The sequence below is a fragment of the Phyllobates terribilis genome, unplaced genomic scaffold (assembly GCF_046119375.1).
Source record: "Phyllobates terribilis strain yellow unplaced genomic scaffold, ASM4611937v1 Scaffold_4__5_contigs__length_816908805, whole genome shotgun sequence".
NCBI classification, from domain to species: domain Eukaryota; kingdom Metazoa; phylum Chordata; class Amphibia; order Anura; family Dendrobatidae; genus Phyllobates; species Phyllobates terribilis.
In genome coordinates this window covers 717822015-717838098 of record NW_027362764.1, presented here as the reverse complement: position 1 = coordinate 717838098, position 16084 = coordinate 717822015, and the positions used below count along the sequence as shown (strand labels likewise).

Here is a 16084-nt window from a genome sequence, read left to right as displayed (position 1 = left end):
CACAGAGTGTGTCCCTAAACGCAATGCGAAAGGGTCCTTATAGTCTGCTTCAGTACACCCACTTTTGGGTCCCGCTCCCTTTCGACAAAGTCATCCATAGTTAGATCTCCTCTATTTTCCTACGAATATGCCATAAATGTCCGACTTAGGTATACCCCTTTAATAGGGTGTTTGATAATGAATTTTCTAAGCAAAAAAAACCCCTTTAATTTTGCAAAATATTGCCATTGCCAATAAACGTTGATTGGACACACGAATAGAAACAAGTAAAGTCCAAGCATTCTGTATGTCCATGGTCCATAATATCAAAGCTCAGGGACACAGCATTCGATTCATCAGAACTGTTACGCCAAAAAAGTGAAAAATGTTGTGCCTTTTGTAATTTTCATGCTACTTTAAAATGGGCGGAGCTGGGGAGAAGCCAGGGCAAGACGTTGTATGGCTACGCCCGCCTGTCAAATTCAGCAAAAGTGCTGCCATTTCTTACGCCAGAAATGCTACTCGAATCCCTGACCGGAGTATCATTTCTGGCAAGACCCACGCCACTAATAAGATGCGTGCCATTTATTAAGAGGGGTAACCCTCTTAATTAATTTGGTACACCATACCTCAGCGAGTCTTAATTAAGACTAGCACAAGTCTTAATGAATTGGGCACGAAATGTCATAGAAGTGCCATAAATATTCTACATTTTTAGGGCTAGGATGAATAAAAGTGAAAAACATAAGATGCTTTAGAAAGATTTTTACATAAAAAATGCAATTTTATAATAGTGGGCAGATTTATCAAACCTGTCAGAAAAACAACAACTATTCTTGATGCTCATTGCAGCCAATCACAGTGCGGCTTTCAACTTACCAGAGTAATTTATGAAATGAAAGCTGAACTCTGATTGGTTGCCATGGGCAACATACACAATTTTAATAAATGAGGCCTAATATGTCTGACTTTTTCCAAGCTCTCTGCTTGCTGCTAGTGAATTAGAGCAGAGGCTGAAAATGTATTCTGGTCATGCGGCAGATACACGGCTGCAGAGCTCGTGACACTTACACTTTGGTTCTCAGTTATTTCTTAGAGATCGTCACATGACCAGGACAGATTTTACATTAATTTGTGCATATCCATATTCATTATACAAGGGCATAAATAGGGGTGGGGTGGACATGTACCCTAGGTGATGGGAACATGGGTGGAGAGAAGCCAAAATTCCACATAACTTTATGATCGGTAGTGGTCTGACTGCTGGGACCCCCAGAGATCCCAAGATTGGGGAGCTAAAATGTGGCATCAGAATGGAGTGATAGCTCCACATGTGCACCACCACTGTCCCAATTCATTTTTCATGGGGCTGCTAGAAAAAGCCGATGCTGCACTTGGCTCTGCACACGGGGTCGGTGGGGGTCCCTGTGCTCAGACACTCAATGATCAGCCAGTCACAAATTGATCATTGATAACTTTTAATTAAAGGGGTATTCCCATCTCCAAGATCCTATCCCAATATGTAGTAGGTGTAATAATAATAATATTAGCAAATACCTCCAATTAGAATTGTAGTATAGTTTTTCTGATTCGCTATGTCTCTTTTCTCATGTACAGGGCATTGTAGGACCTTAGGTATCCATGGTTATGACCACTGATATAGTGACAGTTAGTTAGCTAGTTGCTAGTGGTCGTAACCATGGATACATAAGGTCCTGCAATGCCTGCACATGAGGAAAGAGACACAGCGAATCAGAAAAACTATACTACATTTCTAATTGGAGGTATTTTCTAATATTCTTCTTATTACACCTACTACATATTGGGAAAGGATCTTGGAGATGGGGACACAGTCAGACGGCCGTATAAATCGAACTGAGATTGAAACGCAGTGCACGGACTGGCCAGCGGCTCTCCCGTCCCGACCCGAGCGTGAACACTGCATAGAAATGTATGAATCTGTCACACTTGGGTCGGGAGAGCCGCCGGCCAGTCCGTGCACTGCGTTCCGATCTCGGTCAAATTTATACGGCCATCTGAATGAGTCCTTAAGCAAATTCATGGACGTGCCTCATATACAGTATATACTCTAAAGCCCCTATAGTTTATGCCCCTATCATGCAATCACTTTCAGAGTTTGAAAGCTTCTCGTAGACACAAAGATTTAGATCTTATCATGTTCACATATATCAATGACAAAAACTGCCATCTTTAAAGGGTAATTTCACAGTGCTAATGGAAAAGAATATATGGCAATTCCCTAAAGACGCACATACACATTAGACTAATGTCGGCTGAATCTGCTGATATCAACAGGTTCAGTGGACAGTCTAATGTGTATGTCCGATAATGTCGGGGAGATAAGGATCTGGCATGTGCCATATTGGACTGACAATCCTTCTATTCTCTAAGTGATAAGCCGCCGCCAGAGATGTCTGGCAGGGGCTCTCTCATACAGAACACGGGATTAGCAGAGTGAGCGCTCCTGTGTTTGGGAGAGATGGCCGAGATAGCTGCCGGTCAAACATTCATTCAGTGACAGCTACCTAAAGTGCGTGGGGTGCTTTACATAATTCGGCTATAAAATCTGAACGTGAGGGGTTAGACATTGGTTATTTTATGACCGCCGTGCTTAAAGGAGGACTTTATTAGTAATTGTGTATATGTGTAATGACCGGCAGATCGCCGTCTTCTGCCGTTTTCAGCAGGGCCCCAGCCACATTTGTAACCCTGCCATATCACATAACGTCTTCTATGTGGATTGGCAGGTACTTTTTCCATGATAGCCTATGAGACTTACATTGAGAAAAGTGACCTCCGTTCCACAAAAAAGATACTTTGTGATTCGACAGGTTACAAATGTGACGCTGGAGCGGACCGGAGCCCGGCTGAAAATGGCAGAAGACCGTGACTGGTGAGCATATCACTGCACACATTACACATTCACACGTTTGCTATCCAAGGTGGAAATTTTAAAAAAATAACCGGAGCGCTCCTTTAACTGTTGGCCTGAATTAACACCTGATTATTTTAACATGTATCGATGATAATAATTGCCGTCCTTAGAGTTGGACATCCTGAAGAAACAGCATATCTGGTCATTCCCTAACATGCGCGTTTCGGTTTATGGTGTTACATCCTTTATTAACATGAGCAATTAGACACTGGTTATTTTATGACTGCCGGTGTGTGCTGCACTACAGTCTGGCTAAACAGCGACATTGTATTGAGCGACATCAATTCTCTGAAAAGTCGCAGTCAAGGTGAAAAAATAATTTTTTTCTGCGACTTTTCAGAGATTTGGTCTCGTGTGATACATGTCGCCGTACAGTCTGGCTACTACAGTCTCCAAAAAGTTGAGCAACAAAATTATTTGTTCAACTTTTCTGCGACGCAACTTTTTCAGAGCTTTGATTTTGCTGCATATAAAACAAGTTGCAGATTAAGTTGAACGCAAGTCGCATGTCACGAAGCCTACGGTAAATGTGTTGCGTGCAACTTGCAACCAGCAACAGAAAATCCAGCGCATTTGGAAATATCTACGACTGTCGCAGTATGTCGCAACGTGACGCCATAGTAAATCATTACATCCAATGTTGGAAATATCTATGACTGTCGCAGTATGTCGCAACGTGACGCCATAGTAAATCATTACATCCAATGTTGGAAATATCTATGACTGTCGCACTATGTCGCAATGTGACATCATAGTAAATCATTACATCCAATGTTGCAGTGTGTCGCTGCGATTTCAGCGTTGCATGATGCATGTCGCCGCGTAGCCCCAGCCTTGTTGTTGGCCTGAATTTTGCTGACGATCTCGCTATCATACAACAGCACAGTTGTAAGAATTTTTTGTTATTTTTGCAATCTATATATATATTGTGCAAGTATAAAGTGTGTACTGTTGGCCGGTTTAAGGGGCAATTTAATGGTAAAATACGATATATCTTCCAGTGTGTTTTGCTAGTGGACTATCCAGCCAGCTCAGTATTCACAGAGCAGCCGCGAAGCAGCATCTGTGAGTCAGATGACAGGCCCTGCTGCTTGTGGACAGCTACCTGGTGCTGAACCCACAAGCACATAGCCATGTAATGAGAACTGCATTGCTACCAGCCCCGCTGCCATTACACAACCATGTAACGTCTCCCGGCACTTCTTGCATGCTGCATCCTTCTCCATCCTAATCTGAGAGTTCGAGCAACATGGGGGGAAAGGGGAAAAAGGAGTTTAGATATGTTTATAGAGAAAGATGGCAGCTGTTATAACCCACCCAAAAGCCTATACAACATAGGCCGCCCCAGCACTGGATGCACGAGATAATGCAGGATTTATATTAAAAAATCAACACTGAAATGGTAAAATAGTTTTACCGGCACCCAACCCCCACCCACCAAAATAAAAAAAAGCTGCACCCCTGTTAGGAAAGCTAGATATATAGCAATACTCTGCAGGCAGGGAGCAGAGCAAAATGCTATGCACCTGTATGCAGCCATGTTAGATTAAAAAAAAAAGAGACTACAAATAAAGGGTTAAAATAAATGACTGCCAAGTCAATCTCATGACATAGCTTATATAACCCCCCCCCACCATTCATCATCCCTCTTACCCCATATATAACACTGACAGAGCACGACAGAAACGGAAACACAAATCTGGGGGTGGATAAGAAAAAAAATTTAAAAAAAAAGACACGATTTTCTCTACGCTCCACCGGATAAAATAGACGCACATTAACCTCTTAGCTGCCGAGTCATCTGTTTTAAGAAAAACACCCAAAGACACAAATTCTGGCTTCTAAAATCAGATGGACAATGAAAAAAAAAAGGAACCAGCTGGTGAATAATATCAGGGCCTGACTGCTATTGATCCAAAGGGTTTTTTATTATTAATTATTATTATTATTATTATTATTTTGCAAAATATCCCAAATTAGAAATTTGGATTTTTTAAATTCTGTTACAGATCTGCACGTAAAAAAAGGATGTGATGATTTCGGAAGAAGATATGAATAGAACCTGCCCAAAGATTGAGGCTTTTTTTTTCTTTCTATGTATATGTGAGGGTGGGTTGATGCAGACATCACAAGGCACTCAATTAGGAGGAGCCTGCATCGCACTGCACCCCCGGCTCCGAACAGGTTAGAAAGGAGACATGCTTACTTGAGTACCGACTGCTCCTTCTCCTCTTCTTTCTTCTGCCGGTCCATGACGGCAAGGATGGTCTTCCTCTCATCCTCGGTTAGGTGGCTGAGATCTGGCATCTCAGGCAAGAGTGGTTGTGCGGGAGGCAGAGGGCCGCCCCTGGGCCCGAGAGGAGCAGACATGTTGGTGGATGAGCAAACACACACCGATTGGAAATACTGGATCTCAAGCAGGTTGGTGGTAAGACATAAATCACGCCGATCTGCAGCGAGGCTTTAAATCACCAATCCGTAGTGACGGGGCGGACATCAAGAGACGCGGAGACAGCTGGGCTAAATAAAGCAGATTGGAAAGAATACATTTGTCACAAACATAAATGCTACAAATGAAGGAGCATCAATGCAAAGTAGTAGATCCGAAAGGGGCTTGCGGTTCTTGGAGGGACATTCCAGCTTTGTGCTATTGAATGCCCCTGTGGTTTTCCCCCCTCCCCCCTGCGCCCCACAGACGGTGCAAGGTGTCCCTGCTCGTGAGCTGAGGGGGCTGGAGAGAGCTGCACGGTGACAGCAGCAGAGCAGCAGCTGGAGATGGCTGGGGGAGGAGGCAGCGCTGCTGCTGGTAGTGGATGTAGCTGAGCATGCGTGTGTCACAGCTAGGTGGAAGGGGAGGAGGTGAACTAATATATATATCCTCTTCCGGAGACTAAAAGAACAGAAGGGCTGAGTGACTCAGAGATGACCAGATGGCTCCTACTACAGATAGACAGATGTATGCACGCTGGATCCTACCGGATAATCGGAATAATAGGCCTTATTTCTGTAGCACCAACCTATGCCGCAGCGGGGAGGGTGTGAGAAGAGACTCCTCACTTCCACCCTAAAGGATTAACCCCATACCACGAAAGAAAAAGAAAGTCTTAAACGTACCGGCAGGGCGGAGAGCAAAAGCTGCAATCAGTTTCTCTTTTCCGTTTTTTTTTTTTCAATAAACAATGATATTTTGTGCATCCGGAATCCAAAAAAATTAAAAATCCAAGAGAACTGGGTAGACAAAGGAAGAAACTCCTGTGATTAATAAATATTGTAATAAGAGCATATTTTACATCAGGATTTTGTTTTACGTCAATATTTTACATCAGGATTTTGTTTTACATCAATACTCAATACTTTACATTTGGTGCGATTTGATACTCAGAATCCGGTCCATCGGCCACGTCAGCGATATGTGGTCGCTGGACAGGAGCTGGGAGAATTGCCTCTTACCTGACTGTACCCAATTCCTTTAATCCAGGACCTGATGAGTGCCAGATTCTGGAATGTTCTGCATTATCAGATAGTCCTAGAACTAGAGTTGGTGAGACTCGATTCGCATGACCTGGTCCATCAGTCATATCAGTTATCTATGGCGGTAGGACGTGAGCCACAGGAACCACTTCTTTTCTGACGGCATCTGCCGCTCTTCTATTAATTAGCCTGACTGGTGCGACGTCATCTTTGTGGCGTTACGCACATGTGGGGCCGGCTAATCAAAAGAAGAGCGGCAGATGCCGTCAGGTAGGAAGTGGTTCCTGCGGCTCACGTCCTACCGCCATAGATAACCGATATGGCTGATGGACCAGGTCATGAGAATCGATTCTCACCAACTCTATTTCTAGGACTATCTGATAATGCAGAACATTTGGCAATCTGGCACTCATCAGGTCCTGGATTAAAGGAATTAGATGTAACATAAGAATGGCATGGATTTCACTTTTTGGTGCACAAGCAACAAGCGTGCGCATCTTCAGAAATAAGGTGCTTGTTACTCCAGCACGCTGATTATTAACACCCAGGGGAAGTCGCATATTCTAGACAGATCATAACTGTCTTGTAAAAGGCGTGAAAGAAATACATCTACGTTATAATTATTTCTACATGCCTACAAAAGTTGAAATGTACTCAAAAATTGTACATTAATGTGAAATATATGACACATTGGTCTCCTGCTCCGATAGAACATTGGGAAGTGCACTGCCATGCTTAAGAGTTAGGGGGGGTAATGTGCCCCAAATAGGTGCCACATCTGATCAACATGGAGTGGTGGAGTTGAAGTAAGTATACTAAAGATTTAGAGCAAATGACACCATTTTTGATAATTGCGGGCCGGTATTTCAAGTAAAGGAAATCAAGGGTTAAATAGGCTGTACTTTAACCCTTCTTATTCTGTCCTTATCTCCAGACGTATCGAGTGAGAAGAATGGATGCATGCATGGTAGGAAGATGTGAAATGAATAGATAGACATTAGGTATAAGATAGATAGATGGATAGATAGATAATAGATATGTGATAGATGGATAATAGATAGATGAGTAAATAGATGATAGATAGACAGATAGATGGATATTTGATAGACTGACACAATGTAGTGTCCTAAGAAAATATGCTCTAGAATTGTGATTTTATGGAGTATACTTTATTCACTGAAACAGACATGTCAGCATGTCTTTAACCCCTTCCTGACATATGACGTACAGTTAGGTCATATGTGGGATCCCTGAATTTGATGCCAGGTTCGTACGCCGAACCCACATCTTTCCCAGCAGATGATAGCGGTGTTATTCAGCCATCATCAGCCTCTATCAGCCACGGGTGAAACGGAGCTGTGCCCTTGACTGTTAACCTGTTAAAAGTTGTTGTCAATCTGTGACAATGACATTTAATGTGCGCTGCCAGGGGGGTGCGTCATTCTATGCTCCCATAGGTGCGCCTGTGACGCAATTGCAAGACACCAATGGACTGCCATGAGAGCCGGAAGTCTGCTGAAGACCCTCGTGCCTGTCATAACGGTCCTCCTGTGAAAGTCAGTCCGTGGCTGGCGTTCATAGGAGATCATGATTTTCTCTATACATAGCAGTGCTGTAAAAGTTCACATCACCCTCCTTCTCGGCCATTAAAAAGAAATTACAAAAAAACAAAAATACACATGTTTGGTATAGCTATGTCCATAAAAATCCAATCTATTAAAATATAAAATAAATGAATCTGATGGGTAAATGGAGTAATGAGAAGAAATTTGAAATGCCAGAATTACGTTTTTTCGGCCACTGCAATAAGAGCCGATCAAAACATCGTATCCACCCCAAAATGGTATCAATCAAGACGTAATCTCAGGCCTCAAAAAAATAAACCATCACACAGTCCAGTCGACCTAAAATTGAAAACGTTATGGTCCACGGAAAATGGCGACAGAAGGAAAAAAATGTATTATTTTTTACAAATTTTCAATTTTTTTTCACCACTTACATAAACAAAAACTATGCATGTTTGGTATCTGCGTACTCATACTGACATGGAGAATCATATTGGAAGGTCAGTTTTACCATACAGTGAACATAGTAAATAAAAAACTCAAAAAACAATTGTGAATTTGCACTTTTTTCTGCAATTTCGACGCAGTTGGAATTCCCCCCCCCCCCCCCCCCCCGCTTTCCAATGCATCACATTATAAAATTAATGGTGTAATTCATAATTACTATTCTTCCCAAAAAAAACCACCAAAAGACGTCATACATCTATTTAAAAAAGTTCTGGCTTTTGGAAGAAGGGGAGGAAAAAAACGAAAAAACAGAAATTGGCTAAGGCAGGAAGGGGTTAAATTAGATAAAGTGTGGAACAACAAGCCCTAAGACTGATAGGTAGATTTAGGTTATGATATTTTTTCTTTTCCTTACCACCTCTGCTCTTTATTATGAACGTGTCCAAAAAATCTGTTCCAAAATCCATATCACTTTCGTGTGGATTTATTTGGGATTTTACTGCAGATTTGACACTAATTCTACCTATGGGCCGAAAAAGGTGAAATCCGCAGCTTAAATTGTCCTGCTGTCAATACTATGCGGACTACAAATTTTCCATCCATTTTTCTGTGTGAACATACGCTAAGAAAGCTCCGAGTATAACTTTCAGATTGAACAAAAGGTGATTTGTAAATTCACGTTTGTGACCATATCAGTGCACTCATGGATGTTTCTTATGTATTTGTGTTAATTGTATTCCAATTTCATGTGCTTAAATTACATCGCAGGGCACGTCACCACAAGCCGAGGAATAACAAGTGGCAGCGGAAAGTTTTGTAATAGCTTAAGGGGGGGGTAGAAAAGGTCACCATACGCATATAATAAGAAAGAGTCCCTGCTACTGGTGAGAATAATATATAATACATCAAACGGATATAATCCAATTACGTAAGAATGCCTCGTGCTCACATGTCTAATATTTCAGAGCCCAGCTCTGTCCTATGGGGGGGAAGGGGAATATCACAGGAATTGAGATTTGTGCCCTATAACATCCTAACAATGGACATAGGAGACAGGACAGAGTACAATGCGCAGGAGAGGTGTCCTGAGACACTATACCTCCCACTTACTTCATGCAATTAGATATACTGACTACAATGAAAAGCGCACACAAATCGAAACTGTTATTTCCAATGCGGAAAAGCAATATAAGGCTATGTTCACCCTCTGCTTTTTTGGTGCTTTTTTCTGCAGCCAAAACCTGATTTCTTGCCAGCAAAAATCTGCAGACAAAAAGCAGGTTTTGCTGGCTTTTTTGCTGTTTTTCTTGCTGCATTTTTGCAGCGTTTTTTTGCTGCGTTTTTCAGGATCCCAAAGTTCAGCTTTGCTTCTACCATATGAGTATGAACATTGCAAAGTGTTAGGCCACAAATGCAAGACATATGTCAAATTATTATAAAACATTTTTTGGGAAAAAGGGCAATTTGATCCAATTATTTAGTAGAAAAGATTTTTATGTCTGAAAAAATAGTGACTATTCTGAACAAAAAAGTTAATCTGAGTTCATGAAAAAATACACAACTATAAATGTAAAAACAGTGGGAGAAGTTGAATTGGTAGGGAATAGTTTACATAAGACATTAGCAGAACATTGAGATGGTCGAGCTTTTTTTTATTTCACACATTGGTCGGTCATTCTTTGACCTTTCCAAAACTTCTCTACGAACACAACCAGAAAGTCAAAAAGAGCTTGGACAATCATGTAAGGGTATGCTGGCCTCTTTTCACTAGGATAAGAAGAACGGTCATGATTCCTCTATTACACACTGTGATAAAGCGACTTGCTTGGCTGTATGTGTGGAACCCTGCTGTTCACAGGTACCACAGGACCCAGGGTGCATGGATGGACTTCTCCACAAGAGGCCCTCACTACATGCAAACACCTCCACCATTCCACCTCATACCAGCAGAGGGAGCCCCTTAGGGATATATATATGGAGGGTGGAGCTAGGCAGTCAGTCAGTTGTAGAGTCAGAGAGTCTGAGAGTGTGCTGACGCTGAGAGCAGCGAAGACGCAGCACGTCTGCTGCTGAGTTCTGAGGGCCCCGAGTGTGGCCTACGGCAAGGAGGAGAGGAGAGAGGAATTGAAAGGGGCAGAGGAGCATCATAGGCTCACCCCGAAGATACAAACCGGACACAGAGTCCGCGCCTACAGGGTCCTTTATACCCAGTAGGGACCACCAGCATTCCAGGAGGACTACAAGTCCCTGGTAGACCTGAAGCTAGACCCATTACAGGACCAGGAACCACGAAGGCCCCGGCGACCAGGGATAGTGGTTGCCAGCAGAAGGTCCCACTACCAAGCGACAGGTGAAGGAACATCATGACACATAAGCTAGGCCCAGTTGCAGGCTGGCCAGGAGCATACAGAGAGGCAGACACGGACCAGGAGGCCTTATACCCGCTCACTGGGGAGAAGTCCTGAAGTGCACCCATCCTACTGAGTACCCTGGACCGTACCTGATATCCGCACCAGTAAAGGTATTGAAGCGAATCCCCTGTCTCTGTCAATTACTCCTGCTGCGCCATGCCGCCTGCACTACAAGTTCCAGCATCACCACCCACCAAACTCCACACTGCCCCGGGGGCCCGCTCCACCTGTGGGGAGCAGAAACACCTCAGCGGCCTTCCCATCACCCCCCGGAGGTCTACAGCAGCGCTGGTAAACCTTACCAGGTACCACAGGTGGAGTCACAAACTATTTACTTTATTTTTATCTCTATCCAAGTTACAATCCCCTTTTTGGTTGACCGCCCTGGGCAACGGACTGGGCCAGCCACTGTGACATATCCCCCCCAGCATCCATAGGCCCGGCTGCCGAGTACCCCATTGCCCCGGGGGCGCGTCATATGCGGAGGTAGACAAGTAACACTGTGTCTTTAAATTTTGCGTTAGTTTATTAAACATCATAAACTAACCTTGAGTCCATAAAGAAAACACAGCCCATTCGGAATAAAGGTAAAACAAAATACCAAAGTTGCAGCACAGTCCATATATCGGCCAGCGTCCGGCCACAAAGGGTTAGTCGCTCTCGGTTCAGCACAGCACATACGAGCTCCTCTCTGGAGCAGGTTTTTTCCAGGCAGTGACCACACCTGAGTTTCAAGGCTGGCTATTTAAAGCCCAGAGCAATCCCTAGATTGGAGATATTGTTGATGACATCCCGCCCTGCACTTCGTCATCCACTAAAAACCATTCTCTTGTAAACCTAGGCTGTTAACCCTCTCTGCACTTAATGTGCAGGAGAAACTTCCAGGTTTTCACATCACTGAGGCTAACAGCCTCAGTGACACATATCTCCCTTCTGACATGCTGCCAGTGACTTTGTCACATATGCCCCCCCTCTGCCCAAGGCCGGGGGTTTTGGCACCATCACTCGTTAGACAGGGAAGTCTGGACAGGGCATTGGCATTAGCATGCAGTTTCCCGGGCCTGTGCTCCACCAAAAAACTAAAGTCCTGGAGGGCCAGTAACCCCCTGGTCACCATTTTTTTCCCATCCATCTCAGGGGGGCATGGTCTGAGGCCAGTCTGAATTTGCGGCCCAACAGGTAGTACCTAAGGGTGTCAACCGCCCACTTGATGGCCAGGCACTCATTTTCCACAATTGCATAGTTCTTTTCGCAGGCGAGAGTGTTCTGCTCAGGTACAGAATGGGGTGTTCCTCCCCATTTACCTCCTGCGATAAGACGGCTCGAATGCCGACGTCTGAGGCGTTCGTCTGGAGCACAAACTCTTTACAGAAGTCAGGTGCTATCAAGACCGGGAGGTTACATAGGGTGCTTTTCAGCTCCTGGAATGCTATATTTGCCTCAGAAGACCATTTAGCCATCGCCGTCTTCGTACCTCTAAGTAGGTCGGTCAGGGGTGCCACTATTGTGGCAAAACTTGGGATAAATACCCCACGATTCCCAGAAATGCCCATACCTGTTTCTTGGAGACCGGTTGAGGGCAATTCTGGATTGCCTCCACCTTGTTCATTTGCGGTTTTATTTTGCCCCTTCCAACCACGTAGCCCAAGTATTTCGCCGTTTCCTTTCCTTTGGCGCATTTTCTTGGGTTTATGGTAAACTCGGCATTTCTCAATGCATCCAGTACTGCCTAGACCTTCTGCAGGTGAGTTCCTTAAACTGGGCAGAAAATTACGAGGTCGTCCAGGTAAACGGTAGCGTATTTCTTATGTGAGCCCAGAATCCGGTCCATAGCCCTCTGGAAGGTAAGCTGGGGCTCCCTGTAGTCCGAACGGCATCTGGGTGTATTGAAAACACCCATCAGGTGTAGAGAAGGCTGTTTTCGCCTTGGTACCTGGGGCCAGGCAAATTTGCAGTACCCTTTTTGTTAGGTCCAGGGTACTGATGTACCTGGCAGGCCCCAGCCTCTCAATAAGCTCATCGACCCGGGGCATCGGGTAGGCGTCAAACTTGGACACGTTGTTTAGCTTCCTGTAATCATTACAGAAACTCCATTCTCTGTCCAGCTTGGGTACAAGAACAATCAGGCTGGACCAGCCGCTCTTAGACTCCTCAATAACACCCAGGCTTCACCTTCTCCTCACCTCCTTGGAGATCACCTCACGGCAGGCTTCAGGAATTCGATACGGCCTCTGGTTCACCCGTACGTGCGGTCCGTCAGGATCTCATGCTCCACAATGTGCGTACATCCGGGCAATTCTGAGAACAGCTCTCGGTTTCTCTGCAGGAGCTCTTTGCAGTGTTGTTTTTGGACCGGTGATAATGTCTCTGCCACTGTGACGTCCTCGATAATGGTTTCAGGATTGGCCCCTAGATACGTAGCTTCCACCTGTTCCGTGTCCCACCACGGCTTAAGCAAGTTAATGTGGTAGATCTAGTACGACTTTCTTCTACCCGGCTGTTGGACTTTGTAATTAACTTCACTCAGCTTCTCAACCACCTCGTACGGCCCTTGCGATTTAGCCAGAAACTTGCTCTCGACCATGGGTACTAACACCAACACATGGTCTCCCGGGTTGAATTGTCTCAGCCTTGCGGCCCGATTGTAGACCCTCGCGTGGGCATTTTGAGCCTGTAGAAGGCTCTCTTTCACAATGGGCATCACCCTCTCTATCCGGTCCTGCATCTGGGCCACATGCTCAATGATGTTCCGGTGGGGTGTAACCTCTATTTCCCAGGTCTCCTTCACTATGTCCAGAAGTCCCCGAGGGTCATCCGTAAAGCAGCGCAAATGGTGAGAACCCCGTAGAGCTCTGGGGAACTTCCCTAATGGAGAACAGCAGGTTCGGCAGTAGGCAATCCCAATCTCATCCATCCTTCTCCACGACCTTCTTCAACATTGACTTTAAGGTCTTGTTGAATCGCTCTACCAGTCCGTCCGTCTACGGATGGTATACAAACGTCCAGAGTTGTGTAATTTGAGGAGCCTTACACAACTCCCTCATCATCTTCGACGTAAAAGGAGTTCCCTGGCTCATCAGGATCTCCTTTGGCAAACCCGTCCAGGAGAAAATATGCACCAGCTCCCTAGCGATACTTCTGGCAGAGGAATTTCTCAATGGTACCGCTTCCGGATACCGAGTGGCATAGTCCAATACTACGAGGATGTATTGGTGCCCCAGGCAGACTTCACCAGGGGCCCGACAAGGTCTATGATAGCTAGCGGTACTAGGGGGCTGCGGAAATGGGACACGGGAGTCGTTAGCTGACAGGTGGGACAGGACTGGCAGTAATTCACAATTTCATGGTGACATCCTGGCCAGTAGAACCTCTGCAGGACCTGCTCCTAAGTTTTGTTGACCCCTAGATGCCGACCCAAGATGTGAGAATGGGCCAAGTCTAATACCCTAAGTCTATAGGGTCCCAGTACCACCAACTGCTCTATCACCTCCCCTTTTGGCTTAGTGACCCGATAAAGAAGTTCCCCATTGAGCGTAAAATATGGGTACTTGGTGTCAGCCCCAGCTCTTGAGCAACCCCATTGATTACAGATACATTATCAATAGCATACTTCAAGGTCAGATCCTGCATTCGCGCAGTACCAAAGTTCCCCCCAGACTCCCCCAAATCTAGAATCTCGGCCTCTGGGGTCATTGTCTCATCCTCGTCATCAGCAAGGACACACAGGGGGAACTCATCTGCCTCTGAGTGCGACTGTGATGCTTCATGGTATAATCTGCTCCTGTTGGAGACACATGGTACCCCCGGTTTTCTGCCACAAGTCCCAGAACAGGCTGAAGTCCCGCCCTATTATTATCGGGTGGAGCAGATCCTTAACCACCCCGACCTCATGGGACTCAACACCACAGTTACTGTGTATATTTATTTCCCGGGGATCAACTGGTGAGGGAGTGTGGCCCTTATCAGAGTCACCAAACTCCCTGAGTCCAAAAGTCCTGCCACCAGTACTCCATTTACGGTCACAGGACATGTCAGTGGCTCCTCGCTGGGCTGATAGTCAACACTGCAGGTTGGGTAGGCATAGTAAGAGCACTGGCGTCCCAGGCTACAGTCCATCTGCTCTGTGGTCAGGGGTCAACGGGCAGCCACGTGGCCTGGGCCATGACACCTCCAGAATATAATATAACCCATAGGGACCTTGGGCATTGCCTTCCCCACTCCTTTGGACCTTGGATGCCTCACCCCTTTTTGGGACTCCACCCCCTGGTGAGTTCCCCAGTACGGAGTAGGCTGCCTTCCCATGGAACCCTCGGCCCCCTGATACCTATCAACCAGAGCCACCAGTTCATCAGCATCCCGGGGATCACCCTGGGCAACCCAAGCCTGTATTGGCCTTGGCAGGGAATGTACGAACCGGTCCATAACCACTTGCTCTACCATCTGCACAGGTGTAGAGGACTCAGGCTGCAACCATTTTTGAACCAGGTGCAGTAAGTCAAACATTTGGGAGCTGGGTGAAGGTTTCTAGCAGTGATATGCCCAGCGGTGGACGCGCTGTGCCCTGACAGACATTGTTACCCCCAAGCGTGCCAAAATTTCAGTTTTTAACATTGCATACTCTTTTGCGTCTTGCAACGCCAGGTCATAGTAGACCTTCTGTGGCTCCCCTATTAAATATGGTGCCAGAACCTCTGCCCACTGCTCCGGGGGTAATCTCTCCCACTCCGCCACCCTTTCAAACATAGTCAGGAACGTCTCAATGTCATCCCCCGGGGTCATCTTTTGTAATGCTCTTCTTACCATCTTCCTGACGTGTGAGTCATCACCTGGATTTGGGGGTGGGGTGCTTGTCCTGCCTCGGATCTACTCTGCTAGGAGTTCCATCTGTCTTTGCTGCTGTTGGATCTTCTGCATCAGAAGTTTATTTGTCTCCTGCTGCTGCTCCCGATGCTGCTGCTCCATGCTCTGCTGGCTCTGCAGGTGCTGCTGCCGGTACTGCACCTGCTGTTGCTGTAGTTGCTGCTGGTGCTGCGTTTGCTGCGCCAGCTGTGCCTGCAACAGATGCTTAAGCAGGTCCTCCATTTTGTCCGGAGTCACTTGCTGGCTTACGGCCGACTTCACCCAGGACATGCAGCACTTCTTGTAACAGTCACACGTGTTCTCTGGGAGTTTTGCCCGCATCCTCCATCACTTGTGGTAAAGTGACTTGCATGATTGTATACGTAGGTAGACAAGTAACACTGTCTCTTTAAATT

General features: G+C 45.6%; 1 protein-coding gene across 42 annotated transcripts in view; it reads right to left on the bottom strand.

Moving 5' to 3' along the window:
* The window catches only part of RIMS2 (regulating synaptic membrane exocytosis 2), a 659880-nt gene extending 654127 nt beyond the window's left edge, over positions 1–5753 (bottom strand). For 24 of the 42 annotated variants that reach the window (XM_073679725.1, XM_073679733.1, XM_073679743.1 and 21 more), the window contains exon 1: positions 5142–5750. In XM_073679725.1, coding sequence (XP_073535826.1) covers positions 5142–5305 — 164 coding nt within the window. In that variant the 5' untranslated portion in view covers positions 5306–5750. Of the gene's footprint in view, positions 1–5141 lie in introns of all 42 variants that reach the window. The other 18 variants (XM_073679723.1, XM_073679712.1, XM_073679716.1 and 15 more) reach the window with 4 other exon arrangements.
* Positions 5754–16084: the final 10331 nt, after the last annotated feature.